At 38.8% G+C, this 16,934-nt stretch overlaps 1 protein-coding gene across 1 annotated transcript; it reads right to left on the bottom strand.

Annotated features, from left to right (window-relative positions):
• Positions 1–297: 297 nt before the first annotated feature.
• On the bottom strand, positions 298–16,465 carry tfa (transferrin-a). Its single transcript, XM_034182821.1, has 16 exons — positions 16,347–16,465; positions 15,874–16,022; positions 15,613–15,715; positions 14,723–14,914; positions 12,595–12,724; positions 11,201–11,256; positions 9,640–9,803; positions 9,345–9,516; positions 9,097–9,260; positions 8,876–8,999; positions 6,600–6,755; positions 6,365–6,515; positions 5,494–5,561; positions 5,196–5,377; positions 752–941; positions 298–619 (listed from the first exon to the last, which is right to left on the bottom strand). Exons 1-16 carry the CDS (start codon positions 16,384–16,386, stop codon positions 573–575), a joined length of 2,088 nt encoding a protein of 695 aa, XP_034038712.1. The 5' UTR covers positions 16,387–16,465; the 3' UTR covers positions 298–572.
• Positions 16,466–16,934: the final 469 nt, after the last annotated feature.

The raw sequence follows: 16,934 nt of genomic DNA on the forward strand, positions 1-16,934 counted from the left end.
TTTTTACATTTTGACCCCTGTGTAATTCTTCATTGACCCTACCTGGCTGTCATATTGGATTTTCAAGTGGCCCGCACTTTATTCTCAAATACTGATTTATGAAGAACATTCATGCCAAATCTGATGCTTGTATCACCAAGTGAAGGATTGTCTCAGTTATCTGCAGCACTGAACAGACAGCTTGATAAGATGGTTTGCATTAAGATAATACATTATGTACTTTCAAGATAAGAAACAGTATTTGGAAGTTGTTCTATATTTCACAACTGTCCACAAAAAGGAAGAAAATCACCAGAATTGAACTTTAAAATGGCTTTATTTGAGAAAAGTTTAACAAGTTTGAAGAAAATATTGTTGCTACATTATTTGATGGCCACATTAAAAAGCATGTGATATGAACCTGAAGGGTTACTGGATACTGTAGTTAATTTTTAGTTTGTAGTAGTGCAGTATATTCCTAAAACAGTCCAGAAACAAAATACAGTGGAAGTTTGCATCTAGTGTGAAGACAGTGGACACGTCACTGGAGTCGCTGAGGGCCAGGTGAGACGTGACATCGTATAATGACCCATCTAGATTTTTTGTTGACAGGCATGGAAAGTGCAGGATTTCTCCAAGTCTGTTGACAATAGAGAAGAAGACCTTGAGTGCCAAGTCAAATATTTTGTGTGTACATGTGTGTGTGAGACAGAGAAAGTTTATCTCACTTAGTACTGAATAAATGAGATGTAAGTCTTGATTGAACTCCTACCTGGAGCGGTGTCACACTGCCTGAGTGAGAACATGGCATTCATGTAGCCAGGTCCTAAAACCTGCTCATAGGTCTTTTCAGGTGGGATCTGCTGGAGACACTTGGTCGAGTCCTTAAACAGGAGGTTCTTTCCATCACTGGACTGGAACATTTTGAAGTTGGGATCACTGCCACTGTTACCGAACTTGGCCTAGAAATAAATAATGAAATTGACATTAGTGAGCTGTGTTTAAATTTGACTTTATGGACATTTCCACACTGAATGGGAAAATAAGGCAATTTTTTTTAGTGTTTCCCTTGCATTTTCAGTTTTCTAGATATATATTTTTCCCCCAGAAATCAAAGGACTTTTGGTGTAATGTGAGTAATGCTGTAATTAAAAAAAAAAAAACAGTTAAAGATTTATCTTACTTTTTGTCATTTCACACTTTATGTCAGTTGGCACATGCATGTAAGAAATGGTGTCTGAAAATGTATATGTGTGGGAGATACACACACACAAAAAAAAAAATAACTTGAAAAGTGACCAAAAATTTACCGCAACTCACATGGAAATGCCCTTATGATGTACATACACATTTGCATCAATGTCACAAGTCAACAGCTGTTTTGGCAAAAAAAAAAAAAAAAAAAAATTAAACAAATAAATAAGACCGTTAAATGAAGTAAATTCAATTCAAGTCTGGGAGCAGACCTCTGATCTCAAAAACAGAGAAACCAGAGACATGAACGTCAATGCTGTGATAACTGAATGCCTCTTCAAGTTCAACACATTTGCTGCATACACATACGTTTTTGATGCAATTGTAAAGAGAATTAATGTTAAAGAACTCATTTAGTTTTGTTAGTGTACAATTTATTTTATTTTTCTACGCTCTGTAATGAACTTTGTAAAGAGAGTTATTGTTAAAGAACTCCTTTACTTTTGTCATTGTACAATTTATGTTTTCTACGCTCTATAATTGCGATTGTAAAGAGAATTAATGTTAAAGAATCCCTTTTGTTATTGTACAATTTATTTTATTTTTCCTATGCTCTATAAGGAACTTTGTAAAGAGAATTAATGTTAAAGAATCTCTTTACTTTTGTTATTGTACAATTTATTTTATTTTTTCTATCTCTTTCTATTTATAATGATAATACTGTGAATGCTATTGTGGCCTTGTCCTTTGTTCGTTTACTGTTTGTTAATGTATTTGTTGAAATCATTTTTTGGGGGAAAAAAGAGACAAAAAAGTGAGTAACACCTTAATAATATAAAGAACTACAAATAAACTTGATTCTTGGTTTGTTTATTTATTTTGCCATTAAAATTGGCTATCACTTCTTAAAATAAAATAACTTCTCAAGACCAGGGCTTCATTTGCACTTTGAAGGCGGAGGATTGTAGACATCCCTCTGCTCAGTGCTTTACAGCTAGAGTGGAAGTGGGGTTTGGTGGGAACAGAGACTAGCTCAATATGTGCTTTCACTTTTGAGTCACCAAACACCAGGAAAGTCTCCAGTACCACCAGAACAAATAGCTACATTTGTCGATAGTCGCTTTTGAGAAAATAAGTCATCAAGAGGGTTTGGAAAGTTGCCAGATTTAGCGAGAAAGCCGCCAAGTTGGCAACACTGTCCATATTATTCAAGATGGCATCCAAAATGGTCAACAAAACACTTGCTTTAAATTACAATGCATTGAATTTCCAAAATATTTCACAAGAACAAAGTTTTAGATTGCAATAAATACATATGTGCCTAAATAATTTAATTCACAAGTTTTGATTTCAAAATGACTACCAAATGACTGTTTTCCACTGAAATGTTTCTAAAGTGCATCATAGTTACAAATGATAGAATTAATAATAACAGAATATCCTATTTTGGTTGACATTTTGAATGCGATATTGAATATTGTGATTGTGTTTTAGGGTCATCAAAGTAATCTAAAAAAGATGGATTGGTTTATTTCTTGGGGCAGGGGGTGCAAGGCAAGTGGTCCTAGCTCCCCTATTACAGTCAAACCTGGAATTTGATGGCTTCATGGAAAAATTCGAAGTGATTTGTAGCTATACTGACCAGATATTTATTACCTGTATAAAAGAACCCAATTGTGACAGAGTAAGTATAAGTTGGACTTGTCAAAAAATTTCTAAAAAGGAAAAAAAAATTAAATATTTCTATAATTTGCACCAGACTAAGTCACATCTTTTTTCTCTGCTGCTAACGTGGAGCAGCCGTAGCTCCTCTGTAAATTCCTCTGTTACACCGACCACCTGCATGTCCTCCCTCAGAATATCCATAAACCCCATCTTTGTCCTCCCTTTTCTCCTCCTGTGTGGTGGCTCCATCCTCAGCATCCCTCTCCCTATATACCCTGGGTCCCTCCTCTGCATATGTCCAAACCCTCTCAGTCTGCCTTCTCTAACTTTGTCTCCAAACCATCCTATCTGATCTGTCCCTCTGATATGTTCATTCCTAATCCTGTCCGTCCTCGTCACTCCCAAAGAGAATTGCAACATCTTCTGTCACCTTGAAATCTGCCTACTGTCTTTTTGTTGATGTAGCAGGTTGTACTCTCTCTCTCCCTCATCTAGGTTGTGTTCTTGTTGTGTCCCACTCGCTCCCCTTGGGACACAAACTCACAATCTCTGGCATGGGAGGAGGACGCTCTGACCAGTCGGCTAAAACCCAGGCTCTGGCCTGAGCGGCCAGAGTATCCTTTCGCTGTCGGGGGGAGTGAGGCCTATTGACTACCACATGCACAGTGTCTCCTGCTGGCCTTCACATTTGCATCACCATCTCGCTGCCATACAACACATAGCTGGTCTCATCACACTTTTGTAAATGTTCCCATTCACTCTACAGATGTCCTTCTGTCACCATTCACTCCTGCCACCTTTCTCCACCCACTCCATCCTGCCTACACTCTCTTCTTCACCTCTGTACCACATCCTCCAAACTCAACTCATCTTCACCTTCACCACCTCTTGTCTTTGGAACCTCACTATTCCACTGGGCTCCTTCTCATTCACACACATATATTCAGTCTTGCTCTTACTGACTTTCATTCCCCTTCTCTCCAGAGCATATCTCCACCTCTCCAAGCTCATCATTTCCTGTTCTCTATTCTCACTACAGATAGCAATGCCATCTGCAAACATCATAGTCCATGGATACTCGTGTCTGATGTTGCCTGTCAACCTGTCCATTGCCAATGCAAATAAGAGAGGACTCAGAGTTGATCCTTGATGTAATCCCACCTTCACCTTGAAGGCATGTCACTCCAATTGTGTATCTTTTTAATTTAGGATTTTTGTGCACTGTTGTAGTGTACTTTTTATGGCATTTATTCTTTTATTGTTGTAGTTTATTTTGTTAAATGTTTGATTCTGGGGAAAGCCCTATATAGTTATTATAAGAATTATTATTATTAATAACAAACACATGATTTTCAATATATAAGTTGCACTGGAGAACAGGTCTCAAGACATCCTAAACAAGTTTAAAAATAAATGTGACTTATACCCCGTTCTCCCATCAGAGGGTACAGGGCTCTCCATGAGAAATTCAGCCTGGAGATGGTTTGGGCCAATGCACGAGGCAATTATTATGTACATCGGAATGCCAATTTCAATAAAATATCTAATTTAATCACAAATATAATAATAACTCATCTGATTGTGCCCATTTTTTGGACATTTTTTCATTCATTAAATGTATTCAATGTCATTTAATTTAATTTCAGGTGGGTGTTTCACAAACTTTCTTCAAAAACAGGGTGGGCTGATGCTTGGCCCTGGGCCCTCTGACGGGCTAAAGAAGTATTTTTTTTTAAAAGTATTTTGATGATGTTAAGTGAAAAGGTCGTGCTTATCCTGCAACATAACATTTTAAAGGTGATACAGAGAATGGGGCAGAGCTCGGACATTTTAAAATATTTTTTATCATTAAGAATTGATTTTTAATGAGATTGGTGTCATCTGAGACCATGGCTGGATTGGGAATGGTAATAAATAATACAACAAAGACACACACATCCAAAACACTTAAAAAGGCGTGCAGGACCAAAAAAAAAGCCTCTTTTTTGTGTTGGAGCACTGTGGCTGTGCGGATCATTTTGGTTTTTGTTTTTGAATTGGGAATGGTAACATTTTGAAAAGTTCTACATTGAAGAACAGTCAGAAAAATGAACAAAGTGTGTTAACTTGATTTTGTTATTGCAACACCTGATGACAACTGAAACCATTAAACATTTGTATGGCTCTGTAAAAAAGGGGCAGAGCAGACAGATCTTGCATTTGAGGTCTTTGTGGTTGAATGCACTCAAATGATTAACATTCTTTCCAATGTAGTTAAAAAGAAAAACACAATGGAAAAACCTTGAGAGAAACCAAACACCCAAATCAAGCACACAACCAGAACAAATAGGAAAATGAAAATAACCACTAAAACTGACCTCTTGTTTTTGGAGAATGTTCACCACCTTGTCGTGTATCTCAGGACGTGTCACCACAGCATGTGCGGGCACTTTAGCCAAGTTGCATGATGCAAATTCATTGACTCCGACGGCATGTTTCCCAGGGCAGATCAGCTGGTAGTCAGCAGATGACACTCCTGCAGCCCAGTCTGGACCGTTTCCTGCACACGGAACAGGTGCATGTGTCAGAAAGGGAGAAAAGAACATCGAAGGCTCTGTTAGGATTTTGTGAGGGGAGGAAGAGATGTTGTGGGAAAAAAAAGATTCAGTTTGTTACCATCGCTGTTTTCCAGAACAGTTGTGTGCTTGATGAAGGCCACATCCCCGTTACCTTCAACCAGACATCTGCGAGGAGAAGCAGACGATAAACATGTGCCAAATTGACTACTTGATTTAAATGCTGTAACTTGAAGTTATTATCTCCCACCAGCCATAAGGTCAGAAGTGACATATAGAATTTCTCTCCGTCCATGCATGAGCGTGTCAGTCGTGCTTTGTAGTGCACATGGTAAGTTGAACGTTAAACTGATTTTCACTAAATTATAAGTGAACATCCAAAATGAGAGCATCTCAGACTTATTCAAATTTGAACATAATCGTGTTTCACCAAGAGCCTTGAAGAATTACCCACTTTGTGTATTGATTACGCACTAGCAGGGTTTCTTTCCCCATAAGAAATATTAATTACGAATTATCGTAGGTAATTTAGGTTTTTATTTTCAAAGACACGCTTCAGTGATTATCTCCAAAATTATCTACCATAGTGCATTTATATTGCACTTTTCCACTTTTCCAAGTGCTTTATAATAATGCCCCACATTCACCCCGATGTCAGGGTGCTGCCATACAAGGTGCTCACTACACACCGGGAGCAACTAGGGGATTAAGGACCTTGCCCAAGGGCCCTTAGTGATTTTCCGGTCAGGCTGGGATTTGAACCAAGGATCCTCTGGTTACCATTAGACCATCACCTCCCCAAGCTAAAAATTAAGCCAACTTAATTCCACAGAGCAAATTACAATTACACAAGTGCCAACAAACCCTATATTAAAGGAATGTGTACCAAGATGTAAAAGCTTATCAGTTTGGCACAAAAAGGTGAGCTTAACTTTGAAGTTGTGTAGTTATTGTCTGCACAGGCGTCTTACCTAAAGGCTCCAGCGTAGCCGTAGTACAGTTCCTCAGCACTGGCTTTGCACTTGTGTTTTTCTCCCACAGGGTTTTTGCTGCCAACACACTGAGCACAGAACGAAGAGTCTGGACTTGACCCGGGTGCACAGCCCTTCGGGAAGAATTTGCCTGTGGAGAGGAACGTGCTCAGTCAGCGTGTCCACCATGGTCAGAGGTGTGTAATAAAGTGTGAGATCAGCATGAAGTGCTTACTGAAGTCACAATCCTTTGTCTGATTGTAGACGTGACCCATGGGGATGTTCCAACCAGCGGTTCTGCCAATACCGGTGTGGCAGGACTTCTTGCCCTTTAGTGTGTCCCAGGTCAGGCCTGAACTCTTCTTTACCACGGCAACAGCATAGTAAGAGGGTGACTCTACCAGAACAGTGGGAACATATGTGTATAAAATCATCCATCCATTTTCTATACCCGGGTGATTCTTAGACTATGGGCACTTATTATGTCCTTTGATCATATTGTATGAAAAACAGAAAAAAAGGGAAATTTCACACTTTTTATAGTTATCTTTACAATGAAAGTGTGTTGAGAAATTTGTTCTAGTAGTCTATGATGACTTTTTCACCTTTTTTCAGCATCATTATATGCAAATATTGCCGTTTTGTGCTTGTCCCACACCCAGACTTTTGATCTTCAATGATAAAAATGAATGGTAAAGAAACTTTTTTTCTAATGTTTTAAAATATCTCTGAATAAAATATCAGTAAAATAATCAAAACATAATTGGGGTATTCAATGTCATACAACTGTTGTGATTTTTTTAAACAAAATGTAGTTGTCCTACACTATTGCCGTAATTTCCACCACAACATTGTAATGTACCTTTAAACAGTTTGTATGAAAGATTGTTTGGGTAGTTTCTATGGAGATAAACAGTGACATCAGAGCACATGTATATAGCGCCAAATCACAACAAACAGTTGCCCCAAGGTGCTTTATATTGTAAGACAATGGTGTGGTGGAAATTACATTTACAAGGCCAATAGTGCCCGTAGTTAAAGAATCACCCACCCACTTACTCCAATTAAGGGTCACAGGGGAGCTGGAGCCTATCCCAGTAGCCATCAGGCGTGAGCGGGGCACACCCTGGACAGAACGCCAGACTGTCGCAAAGTCACTTATAGATAAACACATTCACATCCACACACACACCCACAGACAATTGACTATCAAAAGTGTCTCCACTCTATCATATCACAAAAAATGTGATGAAGAATGAATTTAAAATTCAAACTTCTATTGGACTATGAAAAAGGGTCTCTGCTCTATGACATTACAAAGGTCTGATGAAGAATCAATTCAAAATTCATACTTTTATTGGATCATCAAAAGGATCTCTGCTCTATGACATCACTAAGGTCTGACAAAGAATGAATTCAGATTTCTGATTGTTATTTGACAATTACAACGGTCTCTATGACATCACAAAGGTCTGATGAAGAATCAATTCAAAATTCAGACTTATATTGGACCATCAAAAGGGTCTGTCCTCTATGACATCACTAAGGTCTGACAAAGAATGAATTCAGATTTCTGATTGTTATTTGACAATTAAAACGGTCTCTACTCTATGACATCACTAAGGTCTGACAAAGAATGAATTCAGATTTCTGACTGTTATTGGTCCATTAAAAGGGTCTCTACTCTGTGACATCACAAAGATCTGATGAAGAATCAATTCAAAATTCAGACTTTTATTGGACCATTAAAAGGGTCTCTCCTCTATGACATCACTAAGGTCTGACAAAGAATGAATTCAGATTTCTGACTGTTATTGGTCCATTAAAGGGTCTACCCTATGACATCACAAAGGTCTGATGAAGAAACAATTCAAAATTCAGACTACCATCAAAAGGGTCTGTCCTCTATGACATCACTAAGGTCTGACAAAGAATGAATTCAGATTTCTGATTGTTATTTGACAATTAAAACGGTCTCTATGTCATCACAAAGGTCTGATGAAGAATCATTCAAAATTCAAACTTTTATTGGACCATCAAAAGGGTCTGTCCACTATGACATCACTAAGGTCTGACAAAGAATGAATTCAGATTTCTGACTGTTATTGGTCCATTAAAAGGGTCTCTACTCTGTGACATCACAAAGGTCTGATGAAGAATCGATTCAAAATTCAGACTGTTATTGGATCATCAAAAGGGTTCCTACTCTATGGCGTCAGAACAGGTCTGACAAAGAATGAATTCAGATTTCTGACTTTTATTGGACTATTAAAAGGGTCTTTCCTTTATGACATCACAAAGGTCTGGCATTAATAATGCTGTTTTTATCCCGGTGGAGGAAGTGCTCTGTGTAGTATTTTATGCTTTGTCGCTTCATTTTTAAGTCAATTCTTTTAAAAAGGACATATATAAACATAAGCAGTTATTACCTTGTCCTGCGGGGCCGCACATTGCTGTAGAGAGAGTCAAAGACATGATTACTCCTCTTGTAGAAAACACCAGAAACATGATTGTATTCAGGTTTTTTTCTGCACATACCTTCATTATATTGTTCCAACATGACAGGAACCAGACCGCACTTCCCGGCGGTGTAGAGCTGCCCTCCATCCAGTGCCATAGCATCGGCTTCATTACGCTGGGGAGGTGTAGGATAGACATCAGCAAAAAGAATCCAAACAAACCCATGTGCACGCTACTCAGAAAGGATCAAAGTATTTTCAAGTGTGTTTTACCATAATCTTTTTGATGCAGTCTTCCACTGACTGGGTGTTCGAGCATTCGATCTGAGCACCTTCGTCCGTCACGCTGTTGATGCTCCAGGTGTCACACTTGTTTTTCTCAGCGTGTCCCACAGCGCACCAATTAATGCCAACTGATGACGTGTCCGAGCTCGACCCTGGGAGGCAACATAAACCCTCACGGTCAGAATTTATCATGTGCACGTCCGCACGTGTGCAGGAAGACTGCGTGTGTGCACTACCTTTAGACAGAGACCGGAGAATGCTCATATATTCAGCTCCCAAATATAAGAAGGAGTCTGTGTTTTCGGGAATCTCCACCAGGTTTTTCGTTGAGTCTTTAAACATCAGGTTTTTGCCAGAGAAGGCATCAGAGGAGAAAAGGTCAAAGCCCATAGGGACTGTGCTGGAATTCTGTAGGATTTAAGAATACAGGGGATGAGAAGCAGCTGCTGTGTGTTTAAATTCAGGCAGTCACTCCTGATTTACAGTTTGCCCCCCAAAGCCACGCCCTTCTGATGACAAGCTGCATTTTACCTGTACTGCATTGACGCTGTCCCAAATTTTTTTACCCAGCTGCGGGTCCTTGCGGGTGACAACGGCATGAGCGGGTACTTTGGCCAGGTGGCAGGTTTTGTAGCTGTCGATGCTCGCTCTGGTGTTATCCTTACACAGAAGCTCATACTCATCCTTTTCAGCATCTGAAATTGTAGCATGGAAATAATATCTTTTTTCCTCCTCCTTTCAGGTTGTTTTTACGGATATGTTCATTCCTGCAAGCTTCCCATTTTATAAACTACTCTTCGGCCTCCTCTCGTCACAATAACAGTAAAATGTCAAGCAACCTTTCTGCTTGGCAAAGAAGTAAGAACTCTTAGTTTTTTAGCAGGATATGTCAAAAGGTAGTGGAAATTAGTGGAGACGCAGGTCTTGGGTAAAGGAAGAGTTGGTTTAAATTAGGTGTGGAACATTATCAAGGGTTTGATCTGGACTTGGTCTTTGAGCTTTGATCCTGATACAGTTTATCCTGATCTTCTGACTGATCTTCAAACGGGCTCTTTTATTCATGATCAGTGGTGGATCCTGCGTCTCATCTCTGATGCTGATTTATATGATCCTGATCTCACCTCTGATGTTTGATCTTAATTGGGGGAGGTGATGGTCTAGTGGTTAAGCATTAGCCTTGAGACCAGAGGATCCTTGCTTCAAATCCCAGCTTGACCGGAAAATCACTAAGGGCCCTTGGGTAAAGTCCTTAATCCTAGTTGCTCCTGGTGTGTAGTGAGTACCTTGTATGGCAGCACCCTGACACTGGGGTGAATGTGAGGCATTATTGTAAAGCGCTTTGAGCATCTGATGCAGATGGAAAAAGCGCCATATAAATGCAGTCCATCTATCATTTAATTAGTTTGAATTCTTATCCTATCTGTGATCTTTGATCTTAATTCTTTTGGCCGCTATTACAGGATCAAAGCAATACAGACAAACTGAACAGTGACAATAACCTAACTTCCTTGGTAAAGTTCAAATATCAGCAATCAGGCTCAAAGTTCAGTGATCAAAGAGGAGTGATCAGAATCAAAGGTCAGCTATGCAATATCAAAGATTGGGGATCAGAATTGGTGATCAGAATCAAACGTCAGTTCTGTTGGGTCAAATCACAGTGATCAGGATCAGTGATCGGGATCTACGATCAGTTATCCAGGATCAAAACCCACTCATCTGGATCAGTGATCAAGATCTAAGGTCAGCTGTGCAGGATCAAAGACCAGTGATTAATGACTGATGATCACAATCAAATGTCAGCTATACAAGATCAAAGCAGAATGTTTAGGAGCACTGATCACAGTCAAAGGTCAGCTGGATCATAGTGCTGTGATCAGATCAAAGGTCAAGTCAGGGTCAAAGACCACCAAACTAGGATAATTAACTAAGAAACAATAATAAGATGAAAGATCAACAATAGGGATCATAGGTCAGGATCAAACATGGAGCTGAATTAGGGGCAAATAAAATCATGGTGTGATCTCTTAAAACAATGTTATAACGTGTTGCTGTCCAGTTTGTTTGGCTTATCTTAGTATCTTGTGATACTGACCAGGAACAGTGAGATGTTTGACAAAAGCCACTTCTCCAGCATCTTCTTTCAGACACCTATCAAGTAGACAATTAACTTCAGTTAAACGATTCCTTACAATGTCAGATGTCACAGTATATTTTCAAATGGGACCATTTCACCAAAGAGGAACAGGTTCTATTCTGTTTTGAAAATGTCAGTTTGAAAACATTTGAAGAGTTTTAACCAAAAATAATTATGCTGAGAACTACTGTGCCTGTGATACTGCTAGCATATATTGGTTCATAAATTTTGTGAAAAGAGCTGGTTTTTAGAACCACAACTTTTATGGCACACAAAGCAAGAATTTGTATTTAAATTACCCAGTGAGCACAAGAGATAATTTCAATGTTGATTTTTGGTTGAAAAGTGGGTGATATCTGTCTGAATGTCTTTTTACCAACTTTTAAACCAGTGAAAATGCAGCTACATTATCAAGACGTCACAAAACGTAATTTCTTTCATCAGATGGGTGATTCATTTATGTTTACTGCTGCTTCTGACAAAACAAACCAGAAATGAGCGCTGCTGCTTTTATTTTATGTCCTTCACTGTGTTAGCGAGGCTTTAGGCCTGCTAAGCTAAAGCTAGCATGCTAAGGCTGACTGACTAAATTTTTAATCAAAAATACCCCCAAACAATTTTCACCACACATTTGTGTGTGGTGTTTGGTCGTTAATGAAACTGGCTGTTTGTGTAGCATTTAATATTTCCTTTTTAGCCATTCCACACCACAAACACAGTACTGGAAGCTAACTGATGTGCTAATGTTGTCACAATGCAGAAACTGTATTTTTTTTGAAAGTTGAAAATAGACTTTGAATAAATGTTCACATTTAGAGCAGTTTTCAACAGGGTTTTCATTGCCAGCTTTTAAATGATAAATGTGGACGTGTCTTGGTAGCTAGGTTTCAAAATTATAATTTGCTATAATTTATTCATTGTACAGATTGAAAAATACCACAATTCAAAATCACAGTTAAAAACTGTCTAAACCCGAACGTTGATTAAACATCTACAAATAGATATTGAAAAAAACTTTCACTTTGGCCCATAAGAGTAAGAAACGTAACTGTAAGTTGATTTTTGTCTGTCAGTCCATCTAATTTTTGCCAAAAGTTAACTCCTCAAATAAATAAATAGCCAAGACTTTGCTGTACATTTGAACAGCTTTTGTCACCATCTAGCGGGCGATGTGAGCATTTCATGGATTCTGTACATTTCTTACTTGAAACCCAGTGAGCATTTATGAACATCTTTTCAACTGTGGTCCTAGACATTTTTTAAAGATCTTTTCAACGCACAAATGCTCACTGGGTCCAAGCACACAGGCGCTGATAGACCTCAGTAAAAATCAAAGAAAGACCAATACTGACAGGAAGGCTCCTTCGTAGTCATAGTAAGGTTCCTTGTGGGATCTGGAGCAGTCCACCTGGCACAGCTGGCACAATTTTGAACCCACTGGAGCTCCTGGGGCACAGCTGGCCGAGAAGAATTCACTCACCGCTTCAAGAAAAAAACAATCAAAATCAATTTAAAAACATACCATAAAAGTATCTGCTACAGGAAAGTGCATGAATGGTGTTAAATTTGCGTTATTGGCAAAGACTAGACTCAATTTATCTTCTCTTGTCAGTGCGGGACAGGGGAATCACATATAAAGCTATCATATAGCTGCTTGTTGAGGTTCTGTGCTGTATAGAATGTATGTAAGCTTTTAGCTGCACTATTAACTTTTAATATAAGTGTCATACTTCTTTCACCATCTGTAAACATTGTTTGACTGTGTTGTATAATTGGCTTGGTGCTAGCTTGGCATCCTAACACATTAGCATGAGCTGAGTGCCTCCTTGGTGATCAGTGGGGTTTATAATTTGCTTTAAAGATACATACCTGTGGTAGCTAAAAACCTGAGAGAGGTGAACACCTTAATACAGTGATTCACAATGGATTTATTTATTCACATCTTGAAAACTCCCTAATGTCATGGGCTAATGTTAGCATTAAAACATTCTAGCATCATATGGAAACTTCCCACTAGTCCTAGGTTCCACTAGTCCTAGTCATAGTATTAAGGAGAGTATATGTTCAAGTTCTTTTTACATTTATGGTAGGCTATATGTTCCACTAAAGGAGGTTAAGTATTATTACAAAAGTGTGACAGTTAAAAACAACAACAAAAACAACAATCATTTAATTATGGTGAAGTACCATTTTTTTTGTTGATTTTTGATTCAACAGATTTATAGACAACAGTACAATTAAAGGTGATTAATGGCGCAGCATGTCAACAGAATTATATGTTCTATTTTTGTAAATTGAACAAAACTGGATCTGGTTTGTTAGCTATTTGAAAGTATTACATTTATTTATCAGTTTGAGGTTGTAATATGCACCATAAACTAATATAAAGAGGTTAGGACCAGTGGACGCCAGGACCAGTGGACACTCCCCCCACATATAATGCAATGCTAATGAACTAACATTAACATGAAAACTCATTTGTGTCATTTAATGCAATGTTAACAGGTGTCACCTAATGGGATGCTAATGGCTAACATTAGCATAAAGTGTGCAATGGGATTGATAGAGTGCTTTAAAAAGACATACTTAGAGTTACAATTTTGCTTTTAAAAAATCTTACTGCACATCTTCAGGTAATTTTAGATGTTGCCTGAAAAATGGCAGTTGAACTTTGTGTGGTTTTAGAGTTTTCTTCCCCACACAGACACAGATTTGGGCCTTATGCAGAATTATGGTATAGATTTTTTTTTTTTTTTATTCAAGTAAATGGCCCATAAGGGCAAGAAACATACCTGTAAGTTGATTTTTTTTTTTTTTTTTTTTGTATGTCAGCCCATCTCATTTTCACCAAAAGTTAACTTCTCAAATGAATAGTAAAACTTTTGCCACACATTTAAACAGCTTTTGTCGCCATCTAGCGTGTGATGATAGCATTTCAGGGATTCTGTACATTTCTTACTTGAAACCAAAATTTTGTTAAAAAAACAAGAAGAAGAAAAAGGCAGTTATAAATGTCAGAAATGCATGATGGGGGGGGGGGGGGGGGGGGCAGGCAGAGCTTTAACCTCCCAGTATTACTTTCTAAAAATTTTGATTTGGAGAGTTTCACAGTTCTTGAGTGGAAGGTTTTGCCATACAGACGGACAGAAGGATGGATGGAACTTAGGACAGCAATTTCTCTTTACAAGCAGAAAAATAATGTTCCTAATTATCTTTTCTTTCTTGATAGAAATTTTATTCACTATAGTGCACTTGGTTTCAGTGCGGAAGGTTCCTGGTTCAAACCTCACCCCTGCCACATTTCTCCATGTAATTTGGAATTGCATCAGGAAAGGCATCCGGCTTAAAACCTGTGCCAATTCAACATGCAGATCCACCTTGGATTTGCTGTGGTAACCCTGAGTGCAAAACAAGAGAGCAGCCGAAGGGACTTACTTTTACTGTAATCATAGAGATTTATTGTTTGAAAACACGACTCACCACTCTCGATGGTTTTGTCTTCAGGTCCTGTCCACTCCAGTATTTTCTTGGACAGCAGTGTTCCTATTGGAATGTTCCAGCCTGCAGACTTCCCCAACCCAGTGTGGCAGGACTTCTTCCCCTTTAAATCTTTAATGCCAAATGTTGTGGTCTTCTTTACCACAGCAACAGCATAGTAACATGTTTCTGAAGCTGGAAGGACGCAGATGAAAGACAACAGTGAGAAAACACCTAAAACATGCAGGAAATGTCTGTAGGGGTTTTTCTGTCTACCTGAAGCCCACCCAGTAGTTTTATGTGGTGTGTGAATTCAATAACTGACAGGAAATGCACTTAAAAACTAGATATTGCATTAAGAGATGCCTACGCTGATGAACAGAGTCACTAAGACAGCGCTGGGATCTTCCAGAAGCAAAATGTCACGTGCACCGTTGCAACAGAGAGCCCCGACATTAGGGCCAAGCTGCTCTTTATTCCTGCACTCGACCCACCCCAAGTGGACGGTCTTTTCCCTGCCATGTGTATCAATGGAGCTATGTGGTTGGCTGCAAAATAACGGTGTGTCAAAGTGGTAAGCAGGTGACGTGATCGCGTTGTTTGTTCAGGCAGCATGTATTATATCAAAACTTTGTGATGAATGTGTTTGTGTCAGCGTGATAAGCAATAACGGAGCATTCCATGGCACCGAGGTTTGTCCCAGACAGATATGAAGCACTTGGTTTTATCAGTTTAGACTGCACTCAAATGAACAAATGATGGCATTTGGGCATACGTCATGACTGCACGTAAAGCAGTCTGGTCAAATCCAGTTTGTAATATTAAGTGGTCTGAGAACATTTGGACGTGCGTCATGGAGCATTCCAACAGGTCACACAAGTAAATCAACATACAGGTGCCGTAGTCCTCAGCAATAATGGGGTGCAAGTCATAGTTCTTCAGTCCGGCGACATAGATGTCCCCTCCATCCAAAGTGATGGCATCAGCTTCACCAGCCTGTTCAAGAATAAAAAATCTCAAATTCTTAAAAGATGCAGCGTGTTTGATCAACCACCACGAAAATACAGAATGTTTGAGTTTTATTTTTACTGTGTTACAGGGTATAATTAGCAGAACATCACTGAATAAAGTGGGAAGTGTGTTAATTTACTCACATGAATTGCTTTGATACAATCCTTCGAGTTTTCCCTTTTCACACAACCAAATACAGGGAATTTAGCTTTGAGGGCCAAACATTTCTGTTCCTCTTGGTCGGACTTGAGGCACCACGTTACTTTCGTGGTGGGGATCGCAAACACTGTAACTGTGAAAACAGGTCTTTAGACAACCTGAACTTTGTGTAAATCTGTGATTAAATATGTTGGTAACACTTTACAGTAAGAGTGCATTCATTAACATTCATTAATAATAAGCACTAACTAACAGTTAATTAAACATTAAATGATTTATTAATGTGATCATCAGCTTTATAACTTAGTATGAATTAATGCATAAACACTTAATACATGGTTACTAAACATGTAATAACTCTTAGTTCATGTTTATTCCTGTGTTAATTATTGTATCTTTATTGTAAAGGGTTACAGAATAGTCAGAATGAGATTTGAAAAAATAGAATCAAGTTTACCAAGGCTTCCCAGGAGCATCAAAAGGAGTGAGAGCTTCATGTTGGCGGGTGGGGTTCTGCAGGCCAGCAGATCAGACTGCCGGAGAGGGAGCTCGGGTTTTTATAGCGAAACCCTGACTCAGCTGACTTGGCTGAAAAAAGGCCACAGTTTGCTCAGATTACCTAATGCGTGTACATGAGTGTGACTGTACTGGAACACAAGATGACAGATAAGGAAAAGAATGATTGCATTACCAAAATGTCCTCAAAATGGAAAATCCCAGGTAATTTGAAACCATTTTTACTCGAGGCCATCAGGTATTGCGAACACTTTGCGTCCGTCTGTCCGTCCGTCTGTGCTCAGCATAAGTTCAGTCCTATTACTGCCAGAGTCTTCAAATTCATAGGGAACATTCTTGGGACACAGACCGTGGACAAACTCAAACATGGCTAACCTGGACATATTTTAAGAGGTTAAAAAGTCGCATTCTGTTCCTATTTATATTTATATTATGATTTCGTGGACTTGAGCATGGTGATGTCACACTTCGCTTTGTATTTGGCTAAATACAACACCTTTATCATATGTTATGTAAATGCCAGTGAGAA

This window comes from Thalassophryne amazonica, chromosome 12 (assembly GCF_902500255.1).
Source record: "Thalassophryne amazonica chromosome 12, fThaAma1.1, whole genome shotgun sequence".
NCBI classification, from domain to species: Eukaryota; Metazoa; Chordata; class Actinopteri; order Batrachoidiformes; family Batrachoididae; genus Thalassophryne; species Thalassophryne amazonica.

Coding starts and splice junctions, on each gene's coding strand:
- tfa (XM_034182821.1), bottom strand. CDS start 16,386: ATGAAGCTCTCACTCCTTTTGATGCTCCTGGGAAGCCTTG. Junction 9,261..9,344: donor TCTCCGGTCTCTGTCTAAAG/GTAGTGCACACA, acceptor GTTGCCTCCCAG/GGTCGAGCTCGGACACGTCA. Junction 6,516..6,599: donor GACAAAGGATTGTGACTTCA/GTAAGCACTTCA, acceptor TCCTCTCCACAG/GCAAATTCTTCCCGAAGGGC.